The following is a 23,850-nucleotide window of genomic DNA, read 5'->3' on the forward strand; positions in this document are numbered from 1 at the left end:
CACCTGTGACAAGGCACCTGTTTCACAAAACGATCTGAGCGTTAATGTGGGACTATGCTCTACGGTTAAGATCAAGAGTGTGTCTCTAATTAATTGGGATAGTCACGATATGCTACAATGAAATATATCATAATGTTTGAATCATATTTGCTGGGCTTCCAATTGACCCATCATGTACCCATCATGTCGGTGTGCAGACTCCCATACGTCCAGAAAAGACTTTCCTCCCGGTCGGGTAGCCTAGAGGTTAAAGCGTTCGCTCGTCACGCCGAAGACCAGGGTTCGATTCCTGACATGGGTACAATGTGTGAAGCCCATTTCTGGTGTCCCCCGCCGTGATATTGCTTGAATATTGCTGAAAGCGATGTTAAACCATACTCACTCACTCACTCACTCTTCCACCAATGAAAGTCATGGTCAGCATTCTCTTCGTCAAGAACGAAGTAGAAAGTACAACTTTCAAGTCCATATATTTCCATATATTGTTATATCATTTTTTTCATCGACCACCTCCGTGGTCTAGTGGGTAGAGCGGAAGGTCAGTGGTTCGATCCCCGGCCGCATTATACAAAAATACATTTAAACGTGGTATTTGTTGTTACCCTGCCTGGCGCTCTGCTTCAGGAGGGTAATACAAGGACTGGTCTGCTCAAAGTCAGTATACTGATTCTGAGTGGGATGTTCATGTTAAACTGCGACCTGGTATCTCAGTTGGCTAGCACGATGCAGCCGCCACACACACATACACATAACACGCAAAATAATTTCAATAATCTTGAATTTAAATTCCATTTCATCTCACCTCACTTATTTTTTCCTGAAATGTATTCACCCACGTTCACCCTCCCTCGATTACCAAGTGTACTCCATCTCCATTCTATTAATATTGGTGAACTCTACCCAGGCTACCTTGAACTGTGCGTCATCATCCTTTGCACCTTCTCTTCAGGGCTTCTACATCTACCTGTACGCCGTCAGCGTCCTCTTCCTCTTCTTCATGTATATCTTCGTCCTGAGAACCCACAGATGCAGCTGCAGGTGCCCGTGTAAGAAGAGACGACGTCGGGATCCTCTCATAGCGGCACTGCAGGACAAGGACTTCAAGAACAGATTCACCTTCTCTGATGCAGCACACTCACACACTGGCAGCTTCTACCTCAGACTTGGTGCAGTCGGTATGTACGACTGAGTGGATGAGTGAGTGAGTAGGCGAGTAAGTGATTGGGCGAGTGAGTGAGTGGGCAAGTGAGTGGGTAGGCGAGTGAGTGGGTGAGTGAGTGAATAGGCTGGTGAGTGTGTGGGTGAGTGTGTGGTTGAGTGAGTGAGTTGGTGAGTGAATGAGTAGGCGAGTGAGTGGACGAGTGAGTGAGTAGGCAGTGAGTGGGTGAGTGAGTAGACGAGTGAGTGAGTGAGTAGGCGAGTGAGTGGACGAGTGAGTGAGAAAGCGAGTGAGTGGACGAGTGAGTGGGCGAGGGAGTGGGTGATTGGGTTTGTAGGTGAGTGACTGTATGGGTGTTTGAGTATTTGAGTGAGGTTGTGGGTGGATGAGTGAGTGATTGAGTGAGCTAGGTTTAATGATAGGCATCTCGCTAGTAATTCATCTCCGGACCAACCATGTCATAATCCTCTTAAAAGGGGGATTCACCCAAATGAAAAATTATTCAGTAAGCACACCTGGCCCAGTCAGCATTGTTATTCAGTTTCGCGTCCCTTGGACATGCCAGAATCCTATGATCATGGATTTGAATCTCAGATTGTCTCTGATTATGGTGCTTGATTCACTGAACCATACTGGTGCTCGTGGCATCATTAATTCTGCTTTACATCCCAAATTAAGCTGACTCTTCGTGATGTAATTGTAATACTGTTCAAAGTGGCGTTTAATCCTGTTCTCGTATGCCCAACAGTAATAAGACCGGCTCACGCACCGTACACCATATCTCAACGTTTGACTTCTACAAATGGATATTGGTTAATGTGCATATTCTATTCAGTTTAATGTTATTATTGGTATTGGATCAGTCACGTGATGATAATATGACACCTACCTTTTTGTGTTTTGAAGATACTGTAGTTTTGAAATATGATGAAAAGTGAAAATATGATCTTTCACCCATAAGGTCCTTTGTCTCATGGTTGGTCACATATATTAAATACTTCCTTCAGGGTTCGGCATCGGTAGTATGATAAAGAGTGGTCTACAGTTCGGCGATTTCTTCGAGAGTGACGTCATGTCCAGCTGTCGGGATATCGTCCATGGCATCTGTCCCATCATCCACCTCGTCTTCACCTTCTCACAGCTGTACTTCGTCTTCCTCAACTCCAAGGTAGGACCACACCCCTGTTGTGAGCGCGACCTGGCGTATACCGCATGTCCATTGTGACTTACAGGTAACGTAAAAGGCGACTATGCTTGTCATAAGAGGCTACTAACGGGATCGGGTGGCCAGGCTCGATGACTTTGTTGAAGCATGTCATCGTATCCCAATTGCGTGGATGGATGCTCATGATGTCAATCACTGGATTGTCTAGTCCAGACTCGATTATTTACAGACCGCCGTCATTTAGCTGGAATATTGCTGAGTGCGGCGTTAAACAACAAACAAACAAACAAACAAACAAACAAACAAACAGGTAAATAGAAGACGCCAACACCATAGAATAACCAGTCTTGAATAGTAAACAGATTTCAATGGGCGTTAAAGGCAAATAGCAGTGAAGATTATATGAATGGATAACTGAAAATCAATGGTGACAACAGTTGTTCGAAAAGGGTACGCATTGTCTGCCCTGTCGTAGCACGTACCACTGCATAAAAAAGTGTTTGCTGCCTGACGCCGCACAGCAGCAGTGCCATGTGACAGGCATGTAAACAGACCAGACAATCAAGTGATGCTGGCCTTTACACTCGGCGACTAAGGATCGGGTGGTTACAACGACTGTGACGACGGTGATGAACTGCAACTGAATTGTTAATTGGTGTAGTGATGCAAAATCTCAGGTGAATCATATACCTCCATATATAATGCTCTAAATTGTCCTCATATGCCGGATCCCTGAAGGTACGGGGTAGAGTGAGTTTTTATGCAAATCATCGTATCCCAATTGCTTGTGTCGATGCGCACGATATTATCTGGTCCAGACCAAAATATTAACAGACCGCCGTCGTACAGCTTTACTTTTGCTGAGTGCGGCGTTAAACAACGAACAAAGAAGGTCAAATACCGTGGCGGTGGGGTTGCCTTGGGGTTTAACCTTTGACTCCTCCTTGTGTTTATTAGAATCCATGCTGGAATATAACAGACATTGGCGCTAAACACCATTTACTCACTCACTTCCTGGAGAAGGTGTGGCCCAGTGTGAAGAAGGCGGAATTCGCTGTGCAGACTTGCATTTCTTGGGCACGCCAGAAATCTATCGTAGTGGGTTGAATCCCGGCAGTCAAGATGCTGGAGATATTTCATTTTTTCTGTCGTTGTTTAAAAAAAGATTAGAAGACTTATTTAAACAATTACTTTGGTCTCATAATGGCCAAATCAACATTAAATACTATTGTCGCGTTTCAGATATGCATCCAGCGTTTCAAGATTCTGTCGCGTTTTGGCGTGATGCACCTGGTTGCCACGAACATATGTGTTTGGGTGGAGAACATAGTGGAGGAGACATTGGTGGAGCTGCAGCAGCATGTCAGCGAGATGAGGCTGGGACAGGGGCCTCTCATCATCAGGAACATCTCCGTCAGGGTCCACTCGGCGAACAGGTCCAGCACAATAGCAACTCCTCAACCAGGTACGTAACTTTTATTTGCCACTATTTTACCAGTTACTTGGCTCGAGGGGCCTTCATTAGCAACTCCACAACAATATCAGTGGTTTGAGGAGATGAGGTGACATGGGGTTAACGTCGCGTCCAAGATCTTCGCTACAGCGACGTGCATGCACGTGTGTGTGTTTTCGTGGCTGCGTGTACTAGTCCAGACTGATGTCGATTTCATAGTGTCAGCCCACTGAGATACCATGCGGCAGTTGAACAAGAATACCCCACTCAGACACAGTATACTGACTCCGAGCTGACCAGTCCTTATTTTAGCCCCTTAATGCCGAGCGCGAGACAGGGTAACAACAAGTACCATCTTTCAACGTATTTTGGTATGACGCGACCGGAGATCGAAGCCCAAATCCTCCGCTTTACCACTAGACCACTGGTTCGAGGTACCTTCATGAACAACTCCACAAGATCAGTAGTTAGGTGAACCTTCATGAACAACTCCACAGGATCAGTAGTTAGGTGAACCTTCATGAACAACTCCACAGGATCAGAAGTTAGGTGAACCTTCAGTAACAACTCCACAGGATCAGTAGTTAGGTGAACCTTCATGAACAACTCCACAGGATCAGTAGTTAGGTGAACCTTCATGAACAACTCCACAGGATCAGTAGTTAGGTGAACCTTCATGAACTCCACAACATATCAGTGGTTCGAGCAAATTTCATCAGCAAGATATTTTTGTTTCCATCACCTTGTGAGTAATATCAACTATTTGGTGATGTCTTGAACCTTTCAACTATTTCTTTTACGAAATTAAAGTACATTCAAGATATGAAGAAAATAATTTCTTCTTACGTCTTCCTTTCTTGGTTGTTCGCAGCATTTACAACGACAACTACGCCGTCGCCGGGACGACACTGCCACCAGGAGAGTCTGATGAAGAATGTAGTGGAGAGGTCGGGACCTTATCTCTACCCATGCAGTATTGAATACAGTCTAATCTGCGCAGGTACAGTCGAATTAGTGCATGGGGTATTCTATATTTGAAATTAAGGTTGCATTTGCCTTCTCATTTGTTGTTTCTGTAACGAAGGGATTACTAAGCGATTTCTTGCCCAACCCGAATGTGAAGTGTTTTCATTTTACCATTGGTGTCATGAAGGCGAGTAATACACAGCTATCCCTCATTTGGTTCAATAATACAGAAAAAATACTGATGTTTGTCAGTGGTGTTATATAGAATTCCTCGTATGTAGGTCTGATTTTGTATCGAGATTAGATATTGTTTTCAGCTTCACCCACAAAACCAGATATTTCTGGATTTAAAACAGTGAGCCTGATTTTTTAAAAAGAAAAACACCTTTCAAAAATTGTAATTCTTGTGGCATCCAATTTCTTTTCAACACTCTGGCGCATAATTAATTTTAAAAAGAATTTTGGGGACAATTTAATTTTTTCGATAAAATCCCCCATCCCTTCAAATCAAGTGGTCTGTCCCTAACTTACCTATGACGGCGGCTTGTCATTTTACTATGGGAGGAAATTAGAAAGTGAATCAGGTCGTAGACATTTACCACATTATTGTAATCAACGGATATAATTCTGACAGACCAATGTTCATTTTGAATGTCGGATCTTGGATTCGAACACACGACAAGCGGATCCGTGCATTGCTAAGAGACGTTAGTGTGTAAAAGCAGCGTGTACCACAAACCATGGACATTCAACATTTGAATCTATTTAAACAAATTTAAACGACCCGTGGTCAATCAGAAAAGAATGAAAACGATGATTTAAATTGTCAAGTGTTAAGTTCAGTTATATTCCGTGAATTGAATTTTGGATTTATTTTCAGGTATTCTGTTCGTCATGTGGCGAAACATCGGCAAACGGGGGATCAATCGAGAACAGGAAGAACAGAGGGAGGCTAAGGCCAAGGCTCAACGCCTTAGCCTCGACTGTACAGGCTCAAGTCGAGGCTTATTCCTTGGCATCCTCGTATTGGTAGCTGTCGTCATTTCCGTCATAACGTTCTTCGTTCTGATTGGCTCTCACGAGCGAAACGAAGCAGCTATTATGGTTGAGCATCTCTCAGAAATCGTCATCTACATACTCACCTCGTTGGCTGTAATTTTAGCATTCTACAAGATGCAGGGTCTCCGATTCCGACTCGAGAAATCTCTGGATTTGGAAGAATCTCTTATTCTCATATCTCTGCTTGGAATCTACACGTTTTCTCTATTCAGCATAATCTCAGCAGCCTTCATTTCCGCGCAAGCGCAGAGCCTCCTTATCATTATTTCCAGCGTTCTGCGCATGTTTCAAGCTACCGTACAGACTGTGTTTATCATGAACGCTCTAAGGAGGTATGCATATGTCAAAGACCACGAGAGACGGAAACCAGGGAGGGAATTTGTTACGTTTTTGCTGGTCTCAAATATTGCTCTGTGGGGCATAAACACATTTGAAGTCCAGCAATCAGAAGCTAACCCTATTCAAATTGACTTTTTTGGAGTGTTGCCATGGAATATCTTCACACATATATCGAGCCCGTTAGCTATCTTTTATCGTTTTCATTCGACGGTGTGTTTATCAAACATATGGAAACATGCTTGGAAGCGGAAACGTGCTTGAACAAAGGGAGATAAATATGATCATCATGACACTTGGGTAATTTATAAAACTGGATCATAAGGCAAGCTTATCACAGTGTTACCTCAAGAAATACCTTACCTCAATTAATCGAAATGTGCTTACAATGAAATGATAATTTTATTAGTCACTGTAATGGCGTATAGCAGTGTCGGGCAGATCTGGTTTCTTACCCACTTCAAGCATGTGTCATACCCTGTTACTGGAAAAAACAACTTGTTTAGCCAATCAAATGCCATGTTTCATATGTCCAAAACCCCGTTCATCCGGACAACTATCAACAATCGGATTAAAGAGGTCAACCTTACAACCTCCTGCAATGGAGGAGAACTATCAAGAACAGTGGTGATGCGGCCTTAATCCAATTGTGGATTCTGGTAAAACGTATCCTTACCTGTTTTCATCCACATTAGCATTACCTATTTACAATCTATGGATACATGTGATGGCAGCATAATATAGACAGGCTCCATGTACAAGATGAATCGAATGGATTTTCGTTGGAGATCCGTAATCAGAGCTATACTGATATAAATTAAATGCAAAGAGAAATGTAGAGAACTGGTGGCATGAAAGACAGGCATTTCAAAAATGTGTGAAGCGGCGGAAAAGACTAAACGGTTCAAGGGAAGCAACTCTTGCTAGTATGCGAGATCCGAGGAGGAAGTTACATTGTGAAACTCTTTGCGAACAGGATTTACAATAAACTGATCTAACAACCTTCTACCACATCACTGTAGATTGACAGATGGCTTTGAATTCAAAACTCAACATTTGGTGTTCCATCCTCGCTTATCCAGTGCAAATAATAAAATGGACACATAATATACTGAACAATCGTGGATGGTGACGCTAACATGACAAGCAAAGTGCATTTTGATTAGTTTACGAAACCGTCGACTAAATGTTTTAATAATATGCTTTCTTAAAACTAATTTTAGGAAATTTGAAAGTAGGGGAAGGTAAATAAGCATTTGACTTGAATTATGTTATGTCACCAATCAACAATACTTATACAAGATCCCTTTAGGTGTTTCGACACCCGGTCATATGATATTGGGAAATCCGTGAACCAGTTGAATGTAAAAAAGAAAACCACATCGGGTCCTGCCATGAGCATGAAAATGAACATAACAATGGACATGGCAATGATAACCACAGATACATTTGACTGAAGATTGACAAAGGAGTTTTTTCTACCTCCTGAAATTGTTGAACTGACGAACTTGATACAGCTTTTAAGATTCGAATGAAATGTACAGGGATTGAATCAGCGTTCGAAACCGAAACCGTGAATCACTAAAGACAAATAGTGCTGCTCAATGTGTTTTTAAGTTTATTTGGCATTCAGCTATTATGATCAGTCGATCTGGTTGGAAAAATGCAAATTCTTAAATTTTAAGCGCTCAATGTCTGTGCTTGTCGTAAGAGGCGACTAACGGGATCGGGTGGTCAGGCTCACTGACTTGGTTGGAGCATGTCATCGTATCCCAATTGCGTGGATCGATGCTCATGATGACAATCACTGGATTGTCTGGTCCAGACTGGATCATTTACAGACCGCCGTCATATAGCTGCAATATTGCTGAGTGCGGCGTTAAACATGTTAAACAACAAACAATATAATACAGTAATAGCATGCATATGTGTCTGCCATCTTGGATGGTTATTATATTTTATCTTCTGGTCATCTTGTGAAAATTGATATTAATAATTTCGATAGGCAAGTATTCACATATTGAAGACATATCGAAGCTTCATGTGAATCATTTTCAAAATATATGGACCAGCTTCGTAGTTAGCGTGATCTTATGATCTTGTATATGGGCCGAATGTACATTGATATATCCAACAAATCTAGGGCAAGTGTTCCTTCCCCATGTCCCAGAAAGATTGCCACCGGGAGACTGCCCCCCCCCCCCCCCCCCCCCCCCTCTTCTCTCCCCTCACACACACACACAATGTAGGCAAGTATCTGAGCGAACTAATGTAACAGTTAAAATGTAAGAACCTAATGTACAGGCATAAGCTTATTATAACATTGGGTCTTCATGTTGGTTCCGAAGTTACAGGAACAGTTCTTTGTTCTGTAACTGTTCAGTCATTAGAAGTATCAAAACACAAAGCATTGTTTGACCATAATGGTCTTCGGAATTCAAGAACATGTTCTGTGTCGATGTTTATTCTGAAAAGTGTGTGGGGATGGGAGCAGTTCTCCGGGGTCAGTATTTCTGGGAGTACCTTCTCCAACATGTCTACTTTGTATCATATTATGAGATGTTCATTAAAATTATGTTCGATATGTTTGTGTTTATGGTTGTCTTTACTATTTTCCATGCCTTAAAGATTTAAGATAAGCAGATTCGAATGATAAATAATGATAATTTGATGTGTGTGTGTGTTTCATCTCAATTTTGTAGAAGTCCTTCTCTTGGCTGTCAAAAACGTCTCCATCGATGCTATGACGTCACCGTTCTAGTCGAAATAGGTTCCATCTAAAGCTTTCTTCATGTTTGGGAACAGAAGTCTGACGGAGCCAGATCAAGAGAATAAGGTGAATGCGAAAGGAGTTCAAAGCCAATGACAATGGAAATGACTTGATTTGTGCTTTGGCGAAAATATCCTGATCAAAGAGCACACCTTTTCTCAGTTTCCCATGTCTTCGTTTTAATTTCATCCCGTATTTGCCTCAAAAGTGAAACATAATATGCTCCCTTTACTGTCTGTCCTTTTGGAAGATAGTCTACCATGATGACACCCTCGGCTTCCCAGAGAATGGAGGCTATAACCTTTGCGAACTAATGGGACAGACTTTGCCTTTTTTTTTTTTGTGATGTGATTTTCTTTAAAATTTCTAAAAGTCACGGTTGGATCTGATTGGATTTTGATTTTAACGCCATAAACTAGTGGTTGGTAGGGTGAGTGAGTGAGTATGGTTTTACGCCGCCTTGAGCTGTATTCCAGCAATATCACCGCGTGGGACACCAGAAATGGGCTTCACACATACTACCCATGTCGGGAATCGAACCCGGGTCTTCGGCGTGACGAGCGAACGCTTTAACCACAAGGCTACCCGATCGCCCGACAGTTTAAGAAATAAAACACAACGGAGAGTATGAAATATAAACATTATATCTATATATCCCGGGAGACCTTCCAATGTTCTTCTGGAGACCAGTTTTGCTGAAGGTTTGCCACGAAGTGGTTTTGTCCCACGAGTGTAAGGCATACGAACTGATGGGTATGTGAGTGAGTTGGCTTTCACGCCCATTTAAACAGTTTGTAAGGTATATCACCCCGTTTCAGCTGAACGCTGGAGAAAGCCCAGGGATCTACGACATCCGGAATGTGGAACATTAGATGACTGGATACACACCAAAGGACTTGTTGGGAATAGGTGGGGTATAAGATTCAAGACACATCTGAGATAGAGTTCTGATGATCGTAACTCCCATACTTTGACATAGGCTTACGATAGTCTTTGCGCTAAGATCGCTTTGTGCAAGTGGGCCCTGGTGTATGTATTAGATGGAATACACACCTAAGATGGTGTTCTGATCTGGTAAGGTATTAGTTTGTGTTCACACTTAAGGACATGTCATAACCGCCCGCCCGACCGACTAACGAGCGAACTGCTTGAACACATCACAGCGGGAAAAACAGCGTCCATTTTCCTGAATTGCCACTGACAGAAAGGGTGTAGAAGGACGACATATTGCGAAGTCGGAAGTTGTTGTAATGGGCATAGACAGTTTCCCCGTCTGTAAACGTGAGGTCAACTCGGAGTTCAAACGAAGTACTTTCCCCAGTACATGTATAAACAATAAAGATACTATCAATATGTACTGTGTATGAGTGATAAAACAAAATCAGTACCACGTTGATCTGTTAAAGAAGTAGTATTGCGATTTGAGTGAGTGAGTAGGGTTTAACGCCGCTTTTAACAGTATTCTAGTTATATCACAGCGTGTCAGCTTAATGTGGGAGGAAAGCCCGAAGTGGTAAACGTCTGAGACCTGCATCACTTCCTCCTACATTAAGCTTGACACGCCGTGATATAACTGGAATACTGTTAAAAGCGGCGTTATACCCAACTCACTCACTCACTCATTGAATATCACCAGCCTTCAGTTGATAAAGCATCGACCTGTAATTAGGATAACGAGGATAACAAAATCCACCATACAAGTTCTCCCTTATTGGGATTCCCAGTTATCAAAGTCCCAAGAAGCACATCTTTGTCACAAGAGCGGACTTAATTGCGGATGCGTCAGACACTGTCACGCCTGGAATATAGGACATTCTCCAACAGCATGGATGGTTACTTTCAATCCAAGGTTTGCTCGGTCCTGACACAATGATTTACAGGCCGCTGTGTAGACTAACATTTAGTCTCTGAAATCTTATATTACACAAGATCCTTCTTGACTCTAAAAATAATTAAAAATTCCCTATGCTGATGTGGAATAGAGCTAGCTTGAGCTGGCTAGACTTGCTTTTGTATGCATTTCTAGATTATTATTTTTTCATAAAATAAATATATTCCACGGTCATGGTGCAGGACTAGCCGCTGTGATACAGTTGGCACATTGTTAACAGCAGATTTCAAGAACATCTACTCAATCAATCCCCAAACTTAAGTCTCGGGACGAGAAAACATCCGTTCACACTGCCGACTAACTCATAACTCCTTTAAACACTCTTTGTTTTCTGGTCTTCCTGTCGATGACCATGTAATGAAGTTGTTTACTCACCAGCCAGCCACTCTATATTAGGTCATGTCACAGTACGCTTTGAACGAGCCTTGTTTGCTTTCTGGCTGATATAATGCCGATGCGACGTTAAATTTTAACTCACTGAACGAGACTTGTTCGTCTGGCGGTTGTATCGTGTACAAACCATCTCCCTCATTCGGAGAGAGTGTCACAAACTTGCACATAAAAAGGTCAGGGACTTATTACACGAGGCAGTTTTTGAGTTACGAACCTTGTTCAAATATTTCCTAACGGAAAAATGTAAATGTGCTTCACATAAAATTTCATTATCAAATTTCAGTATATATTTCTGAAGACATCTCGATTTTAAAGTCGTTATTTGCACGTGCATACTAATGTGTGTTGGTTGGGACCATGGTACTCACACACGTGTTTTTTGAATGTGAACAACACAAAATGTTGTTTGGCTCAGGTGCTCATAAAAAGAATTTTGTTTAACTGAAAATAACGCTTACGCAATGCCTAGGCTTGTTGAGACGTCTATGCGCCGTGGGTTTGCTGCAAACCGAAATGTCTCAAACGGAAGTTGGCAGACATTTTAATGTTCAATATTATCTCTTTAGAGACGTTATCTTTAACAGGGCAACACTCATGATTTGTCATGGGCCGGTCGTCCACGTGTGACGTTTCGTCATAAATACAACCATATTCGGTTGGTGCATGTGCGGAATGAGTGGACTGGGACAGTATACTGTTCACAGATGCGTCCAGCTTGTGATCTGGATAGCTCTGATGGTCGCGCAAGGGTCCTCATGCGTCCAGGAGAACTTTAAGCGACGCTTTCGTCAATCGCGTCGTTAACTTCACTACTCATTGGAGAACACAACTTCATTGTTAACGGTCATTTGAAAGGTGTACGCTACCGGGACGACATTGTTCGAGATCATGTTCAACGGTTTATAGTGACAGCAGCGGGTGACCTCGCCCAGGTGAACACTACCAAGCTGACTGTCGTTCATTTCCCGATGAACGTCAGTATGTCACGTGATTACGTTGTCAATCACGCGGAGACATACATAACTACTTTAGGGGAATTCCTCAATGTCTAAAAATAACATTAAAATGATTAGGGAAAACTGAGAGCGACATCCGTTTAGGCTATGAATGATGTAAGCTTTGAAGTCAGACAGATCATGTGTACGGTGACCCTTAAGGGACATGGAGTTTTTCAATATTTTGATGTTTCACTTACTTTTATCGTAACCTTTTGCAAATAAACACAATTTGTCTTACAAACATGTGATAAATCATGTATAAAAACAACCGAAAACATGGAAAATGTACTTTCAAGTAGCTATTGAGTCGCTGAAATGTGAAGCCAAAATGTCAAAAACTAAAATGGAAATGTCAAAAACCAAAACGAAAATGCCAAAAACAAAAGCGAAAATGTCAAAAACTAAAATGAAACCACAGAAAACTATTTCCACCGCGGTGATAACATTTCCACCGCGGTGTAAACAGTTTTCTGTATTTTCATTTTAGTTTTTGACATTTTCATTTCAGTTTGTTGATATTTTCGTTGGTTTTTTTTGACATTTTCTTTTTAGTTTTTGACATTTTCGTTTCACTTCTCAGCGATTCAATATCTTCTTGACACATGATTTATAACATATTTGTAAGACAAATCGTGTTAATTTGCAAAAGGTAAAGATAAAAGTAAGTGAAATATCAAAATATTGAAAACAGACTCCATGTCCCTTATGGTCCATTCGAAGCTATAACAGAGAATGCTCGACTTACTAAAAGAAATCACCGAGCTCCACACATCGTTCCTCAGTAAATCCAACCGCGCCGCCTCCAGCGGTAATCCCCGTCATCAGCAGTCGTAGTATGACACACACCAAAAGTTCACAGAACGTTAACATTTATCCATTTTCAGCATGAGCCGGTTTTGGATGTCTTTCCAATTCCAACGCTAACTATACTGGGCGTAACTTCTATTTCAAGCGAATGGCATTGCGGCAGCCTCCATTTTCTGCCGTTTGTAAAAGCAAGGGATGTCACTCCAAATGGAATATTTGGGATGGATGACGTCACGACGTCCCGACTCTCCGCGTTGATATTGTCCGCTTTCAATAAGTTTGATGTTTAATTGATTATTTTGTTATGATTTATGTATCTGTCAATATAAGGATTGAAGTTGTATTTGTTGACGTTCATCAGCTGATGAAGACAGTGCCTCGCGTGAGCAAATTTACCATGAAGCGCATCATGGAATTTGCTCACGTGAGGCACTGTCTTCATCAGCTGATGAACGTCAGCAAATACAACTTCAATCCTTAAGTGTAAATGCAGGGACGTAACGTCACGTTGCAGCAGGAAAATGGCCCTCTCATACGTTGCACGTGTTGTCATATGCTTTTTGAAGCAGCATAACACTGCCGTGGCCAGCTGTTTCTCCAGACCTCTCCCCCACAGAACAAATCTTGGGTGTGTCGGATCGACGTCACGCCACGACAGGACCAGAACCAGCCTGTAACGCCACCTCAGTTGGGCCATTCTTTGGTTGACATTTGAAATAACATCCTCCAGGCTGCTTTCATCCAAGTGGTGTCCTAGATGCGCCACCGCTGTCTCGTCTGTATCAACGCAAATATTGTCACACCCGATACTGCTATATGGTTAATTGAGTTGTTACACCACGGGGGCGCTGGCGTAGCCTAGTGGTTAAAGCGTTCGCTCGTCACGCCGAAGATCCGGGTTCGATTCCCGACATGGGTACAATGTGTGAAGCCCATTTCTGGATACCCTCGCCGTGATATTGAATGAATATTGCTAAAAGCGGCGTAAAACAATATTCAGCCACTCACTCACTTATAACAGTGCCTCTCCTTACCTTTCTGTGCTCAACCCGATCCAATATCTTAAAAATCCGCAACCGTTAAATGACTCCCGAACAAGTACAATGTACGTGTTAACGTTGTGTAGATATTCAGGCAGTCTGGTATTCTGACTGCTTGAGTACGGTACCCGTGAAGATCCGGGGTAGAATGGTCTTCAGAACCCATGCTTACCGTAAAAGGCGACTATGTTTGTAAGAGGCGTCTAACGGGATCGGGTGGTCAGGCTCGCTGACTTTGTTGATGCATGTCATCGTATCCAGATTGCGTGGATCGATGCTCATGGTGCCAAACTGGATTGTTTGGGCAAGATTTACAGGCCGCTGTCTTATAGCTGGAATATTTCTGAGTGCCATGTTAAACAACAAACAAACAAACAAACAAACAAACAAACAAACAAACAAACAAACAAAGCTTACGGACGACCGGGAGCGATCTTCGAGGACCATTATTTCTGTCAATGTTATTGATTCTGCTTATCATACGTCTGTGATTTACTTGATTTCGCCCCAGGTCCACGAGAAGAGTGCAGGATCGATTGATCCGAAAGCCAGGCTCTACGGCATCGAGCTCAAACGGTGAATAAAATTGTTGCAAACTTTCACCAGACAACTGGAGTACGATTAGAAATATCTACACGCAGCTCATCTCTATGCTCGCCACATGTTGTGCCGCCCCTCACAAACAGACGTCAATGGTGTACACAACGTCGAAACTGGGCTGTCTTGGCTGGTCAGGTGCCATGTGTTCGGATGATACTCCATTCACACTTCACTTCCTTAATAGGTCGTGAAGAATGGTCTGGTGACGTGGAATGAATGTCAAGTCAATGTCAACCTGAGACCTCATGCCAGATTTGGCGATAGATCGGTTTTGGTCTGGGGTGGCATCACTATAACTGACCGAACCCCACTCCATTTTGTGCGAGAAAGGGTTACTGGATAGTACTATCGGGACAGCATACTGACACCCGTTTGCAAGGCGTGTGGGTCGACGTTTTGAGTTGACGACAACGCCCGTGCTGACCATGCACGAATCGTCAATGCTAACCTCCAGTCAGAACAACATCCTTGAAATGCCATGACCAGCAATAAGCCCAGACTTTACCCTCATTGGTCACGTCTGGGACATGATAGGGGGACGTGTGGGTCAACGTTAGAGGCCGCCGGTAACGTTGGCTGAAGTTGGCCGGCGCAGCAAGAGGAGTGTCACAACTCATCCAAATCGCCATTGGGAGAATCCTACGCAGTATGCCTCGTCGAGTGAATGAATGTTTGACAAATCGTGGATTTTACGCACAACATAAAAGAACCGTCAAGTTTGAAATTCACATCTTACCCCTATAGTCCTTCAAGACGGTTGGCGGTCATAACATCCACTGTCGTATTTCACTACCGGTTGTAATGTACTCACAATTCGTTCATTATTATAAAATAACTATTTCTAAAAACTAATATTTCTTACAATTTTGAAAATTTAAAGATATTTACGAGTACATAAAAAGGGATGCCCTAAAGTAACCTTCACCAGTGTAGTTTTCAGATTCGCCTTTACAGATGCCGTCACTTGAAGCCGAGTATGTGTCCTTGGTAATCTGAAATTGCTTGTACTCTTTAATCAGCTGGCAATGGTCTTTTTCAATAGTTGCATTAGTTTGAAAACTCAATAAGAATTGGGAAACAGTGAGTGAGTGAGTGAGTATGGTTTTACGCCGCTTTTTGCAATATTCCAGCAATATCACGGCGGGGAACACCAGAAATGGGCTTCACACAATGTACCCATTTCGGGAATCGAACCCGGGTCCTCTGCGTGACGAGCGAACGTTTTAACCACAAGGCTACCCGACCGCCCCGAATTGGGAAACAACGAGTATCAAAATCATATTGAAGGTCTCGCCGCAAAGATGTACTCTTGATGTGAACTAATATGTCTATAAATGTTCTATTGTAGTGCTGATAAGGTTCTCGGTGATTTTCCGTTTCCACTTGTGCCTCTTCTAAATATTTCCATGACAAACATAATACCGTTTCCCAAATTAGGGTGCTTTGAATATGTGGTAATTAATTTGAGTAAGAGTGTGTCTTCGATTGCAATGTTTTACTGAATTACCATGTCATTTCCTGGCCATGCTGACATTAAGCTTCCCCAAATAGTGCATTTCGTTTATAGAGCTACACAAATGTTTTTGTTGATGTGTCAGCCCTTTAATGACTTTTCCCTATTGTTTGTATACATGTATATAAGGATGTCAGCAATCCTAGGAATGAACATTATATTCGTGTAGTTATCTCGATTTGTTTCAAATGAGTGAGTGAGTGAGTTTGGTTTTAACGCCGCTTTTAACAGTATTACAGTTATATCACGGCGTGTCAGCTTAATGTGGGAGGAAAGCCCGAAGTGATGCAGGTCTCAGACGTTTACCACTTCGGTGAAACCCACGAGCACGGGTATGGTGCTGACAAACCTACAAACATAATCGGGGCAAACCGGGATTCGAACCCACAATCATAGGTTTCTGGCGGTCAAGGGACGCAATTCTGCACAGCGAATCTCGGCGCCTTAGACGACTGAGCCACCCGTGTCCCAAATTTCTTTTGAGACTTCCACCAATGATATAGAATATATTTCTGATGTTTGAGAAGTTAAGTACTACAATGTCTAAGTAAGGATAAGATACGATAACTTCTTTATTACAATTGAATATTAATAGGTTCTAACACAGTTACGCACAGGGCCACGGATAGCCATACTATACTGACTGTACTGATTACATTTTTTTAATGTAATCAGTATAGTCAGTATAGTATGGCTATCCGTGGCCCTGTGCCGTTACGTAATGTTACCAAGCAAGTGATGTACAGCGTACCTTCTGCAAACCCACTGTGATACCATGCCGAAGTTTAACACAGATACTTGCTCAGACACAGCAAACTGACTCCAAACCAACCAGTCTTTGTTTTATCCCCTTTACATCGAGCGCCAGGCTGGGCGACAGGTATAATCTTTTGACGTCTTTTAGTACGACGCGGCCCGCGTATTGAACCACCGGCCTTCCGCTTTCAAGCAGACCCTGCATCGTTTAAACAATGGGGGCGGCCCAGAACGTGAAGACCTAGCCTTGGAGTTGATATAATACAAGTAAGCATAATCCCATTTTAATGTCTAAATCCAGCACAAGCTTTAAAGGACAATCATAACGATACAACATCGAGCCTCGCATGCACTTATTCTCCCTCCTGTCTGGGTTGTGGGCGAATTTTCATACTAGTATGGATGCAGAACTTGCTGGACCCCCATCTCATTCCTCTTGCTGTGGTTTCGTTGTAAATACCGTTGAGATTGGAATGATGACAGTCATTATACCACCATGCTCCGTGATACGCCACAGCACAGTGTTGTGTCTTATGTAGGTCCAAGTCTAGGTTTTTAGCACTGAAGCGCATGGAATTATGATAACCCATTTTATCAACTGAAACAAAACCATTTATATATGTGAAACTTATGGAATATAGATCCGTATGGAATATAACCTTAAATATGTAAACAGATGATTCCCGATGAGCCGAAAGGAAATGAATCTAATCGTTTTTAAAGGTAATCATTTATAAGTATAGCTAGTTATTTATGATACTTGATTGCATCATGTTTTGTAAACAATAAGATAATTACGAGTGGCGATATTATACAATATAAAACAGCTGAATTTCACATCCAATAGTCTTCCCTTTGGAAGTGTGTCAGGGGTTCGTGAATAAATTTATGCATTCTTACCATGTGATGTTGTACAATTACTACTCACTTAAAAATATAAATCGCCCATTTATTTAAGGATTGACTGTGTATTCATACGCGGATTCATACAGTTTGCACATCGGTTTTTCGATTCATACCTCAATGAACCGAAGAAAGTACACAGCCAATCCTTATTATTAAATTCGACAACGAAAACATGTTTTATCTACAATAGGTTAACCAAAAGCAGTTGTATATAATCAAAGCAGACAAAAATGACAAGTCACAGTCCGGGTGTAGGGATACATACTGTGGCGTGACATGATTTGGTGTGTCATTCCTTCTCGGCCTTCTGTCTCAAAGAGTTGTTTGGACAACGAATATGCATGAATTTCGCTTAACGTCCTGTGCATGAAGATAGACGTGAGTAGAAAGGGAATTCCCTCGACTGTAACATTGGGATTCCCCGACATTCCGCAGTCATAAAAGTAGTCCGCCGCGGTGGGCGTGTCTTATTGTTTACATCCATTGGGAAATGAATGCAAAAACTAGTGACAATTACTACTCACTTAAACGAAAATTTAATTATAAGGTTGTGAGGTGACTTTTCACTTATGCACATAATAGGACCATGTGTGATTGTAAGGTGATTGGTCACTTATGATCATAACCATACAATGTGAGATTGTAAGGTGACAGCTCACTTACGCTAATAACCCGGCCATGTGAGATTTTAAGGTATTTCGTCACTTTAGCACATAACCAGGCCATGTAAGATTGTAGAATGACCGTGACTGCACAGTTTACCTTCTGGCATTGAGGCAGGACTAAATAGAATACCAAATGTCAGAAAGTTTTATCTTTTAAGTGCTTGTAAAGATCACAGAGAAAAAACCACAGCGTTCATAGAATATAAAACGTCAACGCAAGACCATAAGCAGTCTCGATTATCAGCCGAAACAAATTCCATTTGAGGTAAAACAAGAATGTACCTGAATTGCCCGTGAATCCACTGACAGAAAGGGTGTAGAAGGACGACATATTGCCAAGACGGAAGTCGTTGTAATGGGCATACCCGGTCTCCCCGTCTGTAAACTTGAGGTCAACTCGGAGTTCGTATGTTGTCTTGCTGGTTAGACGGTGTATCTTCTCGTTACCTGCAATCAAACAAAATGCTTTAAACAATCATAACTTTAAATGCTTTAAATAAACTTCTTTGTTTACTGTAAAGAAAAGAATCCTTATACCGTTGTCGAGCAAGGCTGTTTGATGATGGTTAAAAGGAAGCAAATTTTAAACGTCAACGCCAGAGGATATTCTTCCAAACAGATTCCATTGTGCGTAAAAGGCAAAATAGCTGTGACAATTTTATGAATGGATCAGAGAAAATCAGTGCTGACACCAGGTGTTCTCGAAAAGGGTAACCACGTCCTGCCAGCTTAACGAAAACCAACGTACCGTAAGGTAATACGTGTGATGTTATGTGATGGTGATGTACTTGAATTTGATAAGGTATCATAAGCGGTATTGCATGCATAATATCAATGAGTATCTCACAACGAATGAATCTTGTAACAATGTAAATTTTTGGTTAAATCCATTTTCAAGTGTATAGTTTGTTTTGTCGGCAATCTGATCGAGAAACCTCTGAAGAATTTTGAATGCCATTGTCAATCATAAATACCGTTGATACCTTTTGTTCAATATATTTCCTATGATATACGTTGAGGATATTCCATTATGGCAGGGCTTATAAATCAATTTGTATATATTTTTCTTCTCTCAAGCGTATGACCGAAATCATTCATTAATCAGTCTCGTTAATCCGACAGTTATCAGCGTACTCCGTGGTCATCTGCCCGCGAGTACACAGCCCCGTGTTTTGATGCGAGACGAGTCGGCTGGTAGCTGCATATTACAACGGCTGCACAGATAAACTTGCTTAACAATAAACAATTAATGCTTTAAATAAAAAAACCCGATTAATCACATGCCTAGATTACCACAATATCATTAAAAATCAGATACAAGTTCTCGCTACCTGCTAAGGACATCCCATTACAGGTCACATCAGAAAGACCTTTCGCGAACTTTGACCGACCAATGAAATGACTAACTGGAAGTCGACATTAGCCAATAAGTAAGCAGCTTTCTTCAGCTTTGCGCCACTAGTTTCAAACTGGCATAATTGTGACATTGTACACATTCTTACCCAGCTAGAACTCCCCAGTTAGATTGCCAAAGCCGTCCATGTACTCAAACCAAGTCCTGTAGAAATCCACCAAACCATCCACTCTCCGCTGTATCACCTGTAACAAAAAATGATTTATTGACTCAAAACATAAAAACAGAATATTTACCTGAGTATTAGGTCAACATAATCCACAGTGCATACACACACAATTTAACATAAACGAAAGTTCTTGGTCATCAGAAATCCACAAACCCATCCACTCTCCGCTGAATAAGCTGTAACAAAATGAGTCAACGGTCTGAACATGTTTAGAATTTCAGAATGTATGAAATCTCGACGTATTCATAATCAAAACGAGTTTAGAGTCTAACATGTTCAGAATATCAAGTGGATGATTGTCATGTGTGGCAGTTTTGCAGTTTTTATAAGATGAGACAACACCAAGGACGTCCAAATATAAACATATCAACTCAAATACGTACTCTCCACAATCCCTGACTTTTTCATGTTGCTGTACATATAGCAAACTGAAAACCAGAAAAAATCAGGAACTTAGAATGCTATCACCTGTACATATGTTTGTGACGGGTGCTACCGACGGGGCAGGATAAACTCTCCTTTTCGCCAATACTTGGTATCATCACTATTTCATTCATAGACACGTGCTCATGATTTTGTCGAAATCGTACAATGGACTCTTCCTTCAGCAGAGAGTACCTATGAATTTGGCACAGGTTTTGTTCCTGTTTTGTTCCTTTGTATCTGTTTAAAGGGAGATAACTACTGAATGCCACGATTCAGAATACTTCCTACTTATTTGTGAAAATAATAAAGTTCTGAATATGTTTAGATTATAAACATGTTTTGATTTTGAACTTGCTTAGGTTATTTTCTTGTTTTGATTTAAAACATGTTAAGATGTGAGGAATGTTATTCATATATAGTGTGATCTTGGCCCTTTTCATGGGTTTAGATAGAACCAGAATAACCTTTGTTCTGTTTAGGATTTAAACAGACTCCTCAAAATATGTAGTACAGATCTGTCTCGCCGCGTGTTACGCTTAAACTATTTTTTACAGTGTTGGAATTATGAGAATGATGGTATCATACCACAGATGCTTGGATGGTTACTTTCGATGACTGCTTTCTCTTTCACTCCCCATACTATCCTTCCTGGGACGATAAACTATTCATTCACATCGCCGACAAAATTTATCATTTCTGGATACTCCCTTTATTTGCATTTATATCTGCACACGCAACACTGAATGAGATAATTGTTGAGTGAATACACTTACCAGCCATCCGCCCCCATGTTGGGTCATGTCACAGTACGCTTTGAACGAGCCTTGTTCGTCTGACGGTTGTATTCTGTACACACCATCTCCAGCATTTGGATACTCCTTCAAAATGTGTGCGCAATCTGAAGATAAATATTGTTTTTGAATCTATGAAAGGTAAACCAGAGAAGGCCTAATTTCACAAAGTAATTTCAGATTGGTGATGCAAACGAAGCCGTTGAATGAGTGAGTGAGGGAATGTTTACAATGCAGTAGCTGTACAGGAAGGCGAAACTAGTGAGCACCCAATTGTACAAAGCAATTCCAGCACACATGTGAATACAGAACGCCAGAGCCAGAGAACAACCAACGAACCAAATTTGACTTAAAGGCAAAAGACAATTATATGAATGGATCACTGAAAATCAATGATGACCCCAGGAAACCATGTATTCGTGTGGACCCTAGTGTTCAAAGATCACCCATCCAAGTTTAATCTACACATACACTCCTTTGAAATACTTGCACTCTGACACTTATCGCGTAATATCACGGCGTGTAAGCTTGATGTGGGACGAGATCCCGAAGCGATGCAGGTCTTTGACTTAGCCGCTCTAGTGAAAACAACAAGCCTGATTATGTTGCTGATAAACCGAGGAACATTATTGGTCCGAATCTGGGATTTGAATTTACGATCCTAGGTTGCATGAACGTCTGAAGGATTTCACTCATGGCGGTGTAGTTTGCTGTGGCGACTAGGGCAACTGTGAAACCTCATCGACTTTTGAATTTTTGATGTGCTGGGGACCGGATTTAAATGAAATACAAATATATAAAGTTTGTTTCTTGCTGTCTCAAAACGCTGGATTTTTCAACGGCTACCATGGTGACGAGGTATGTTTGTAATAGTTCTGTTAACAGCATGTGGGATCCATGATTTATTGTCTAGGACATTCTACCCCTCTTCAGCAACCCATGCTCGTCGTAACGGGATCGGGTGGTCAGGCTCGCTGACTTGGTTTATGCATGTCATCCCAAGTGCGTGGAGCAATGCTCATGATATCAATTATTTACAGACCGCCGTCATATGGCTGGAATATTGCTGAGTGCGGCGTTTAACAACAAACAAATATAAATGTAAAATGTCTATGAAATCAATTCGTTTTAAATTTTGTCTACAATGGTGTGTGATAATATATTTTTGGAATATGTGTTTTACACATTTCCGTTTTATTGTCAGTTATTCAGTTTTATTTTTAATGAAAGCAGAAATTTATCAAATGTAAATTTGTCACAATGATGAAAGGCAGACCTGTGACCTGAGTAGTCTACCGTGTATTCTACGGGGATCCAACGGAGTTTATGAATTTGGTAAGAACGGGAGGTAATCGCATATGAGGCAAAACAGTCGTGAAACATATCAAAGTGGAACTAGTAAACGAATAATGCATTTGAAGGATTATTCTTTTTCTCCTGAAAGTGTGTGTTCAGTTTCAGTTTTAGTATGATTTGACGACCACAGCTGGCCGTCGTGTTGATGGATCGTGTCAAGCGTTTTCTTGTTCATTTTGAGGAAGCAACCAATATTGCCAATGATACATTAATTATTTCAGAATGGACTTGATTGATGTCCACTGGAGTACTGAAGACATGATTAATATGTTGAGTTGGCGTACATAGTAACCCTTTCGTTCACACAGTTTTGACAGGGCGACAATGTGACAACGCAACATATATAATAAATATAAGTTTCACGTTGTCGCCCTTTCATAAAATTTACAAAAAAGTACACTCAAGAGATAATACTAGGGTTTCGTGGAAAAGTTGATTGACACCCATTTTAAAGCCACTAAAATACTGAGTAAGGATCGAACGTGAATAGTTTTACACCGCTGTTTGAGCTGGATTTAATAGAAATAGATTTCACACATTGTTGTGATTGGAACCGGATTTTTATAAGTTATTGACGAAGATATTAAAGTGAGGTGAAATTGGGTTTAACATCACCAGACAGGGTAACAACAAGTACCATCTTTGAACGTCTTTGGAAATTGGTTTGATAAGGTCAAGGAATCGAACCACCAACTTTCCGCTCTCCTGGCTGACGCTCTACCCGTTAGACCATTGATGCAATCCAAAGCTATAAAATGGACGCCATAAAGTAACACTCACCATTGTAGTTATCAGATTCGCCTTGACAGATGTCGTCACTTGAAGCCAAGTATGTGTCCATGGTAGTCTGAAATTGCTTGTACTCTTCAATCAGTTGACAATGCTTCTTTACAATATTTGCATTGGCTGAAAAACCCAATAAGAATTGGGAAACAATGAGTATCCAAATCATATCGGAGGTATCACCGCAAAGATGTAGTCTTGATGTGAACTAATATAGCTATTAATATGCATGGTTATAAATGTTATACTGTTGGGCTAATTAGGTTCTCGGTGATTTTCCGCTTCCACTTGTGCTACTTCTAAATATTTCCATGACAAACATAATTCCCTTTCACAAATTAGGGTTCTTTGTTTATGTGGTAATTAATTTGTATAAGGATGTGTTTTCGATAGCAGTGTTTCCCTCCTTTAGCATGCTACATCCTGCTGCTTAC

At 41.4% G+C, this 23,850-nt stretch overlaps 1 protein-coding gene and 1 pseudogene across 1 annotated transcript in view; one reads left to right on the forward strand and one right to left on the reverse strand.

Annotated features, from left to right (window-relative positions):
- The window catches only part of LOC139450346 (proton channel OtopLc-like), a 52,368-nt gene extending 44,028 nt beyond the window's left edge, over window positions 1-8,340 (forward strand). The window contains exons 5-9 of the mRNA XM_071232027.1: window positions 950-1,175; window positions 2,167-2,327; window positions 3,567-3,789; window positions 4,649-4,777; window positions 5,624-8,340. Of these exons, the coding sequence (XP_071088128.1) occupies window positions 950-1,175; window positions 2,167-2,327; window positions 3,567-3,789; window positions 4,649-4,777; window positions 5,624-6,402 (1,518 nt within the window). The 3' untranslated portion in view covers window positions 6,403-8,340. The remainder of the gene's footprint in view (window positions 1-949; window positions 1,176-2,166; window positions 2,328-3,566; window positions 3,790-4,648; window positions 4,778-5,623) is intronic.
- Window positions 8,341-16,834: 8,494 nt separating this feature from the next.
- Window positions 16,835-23,624, reverse strand: LOC139449953 (fibrinogen C domain-containing protein 1-A-like; annotated as a pseudogene).
- Window positions 23,625-23,850: the final 226 nt, after the last annotated feature.

The sequence above is a fragment of the Haliotis cracherodii genome, unplaced genomic scaffold (assembly GCF_022045235.1).
Source record: "Haliotis cracherodii isolate W230 unplaced genomic scaffold, xgHalCrac1.p SCAF_8, whole genome shotgun sequence".
Classification (NCBI taxonomy): Eukaryota; Metazoa; Mollusca; class Gastropoda; order Lepetellida; family Haliotidae; genus Haliotis; species Haliotis cracherodii.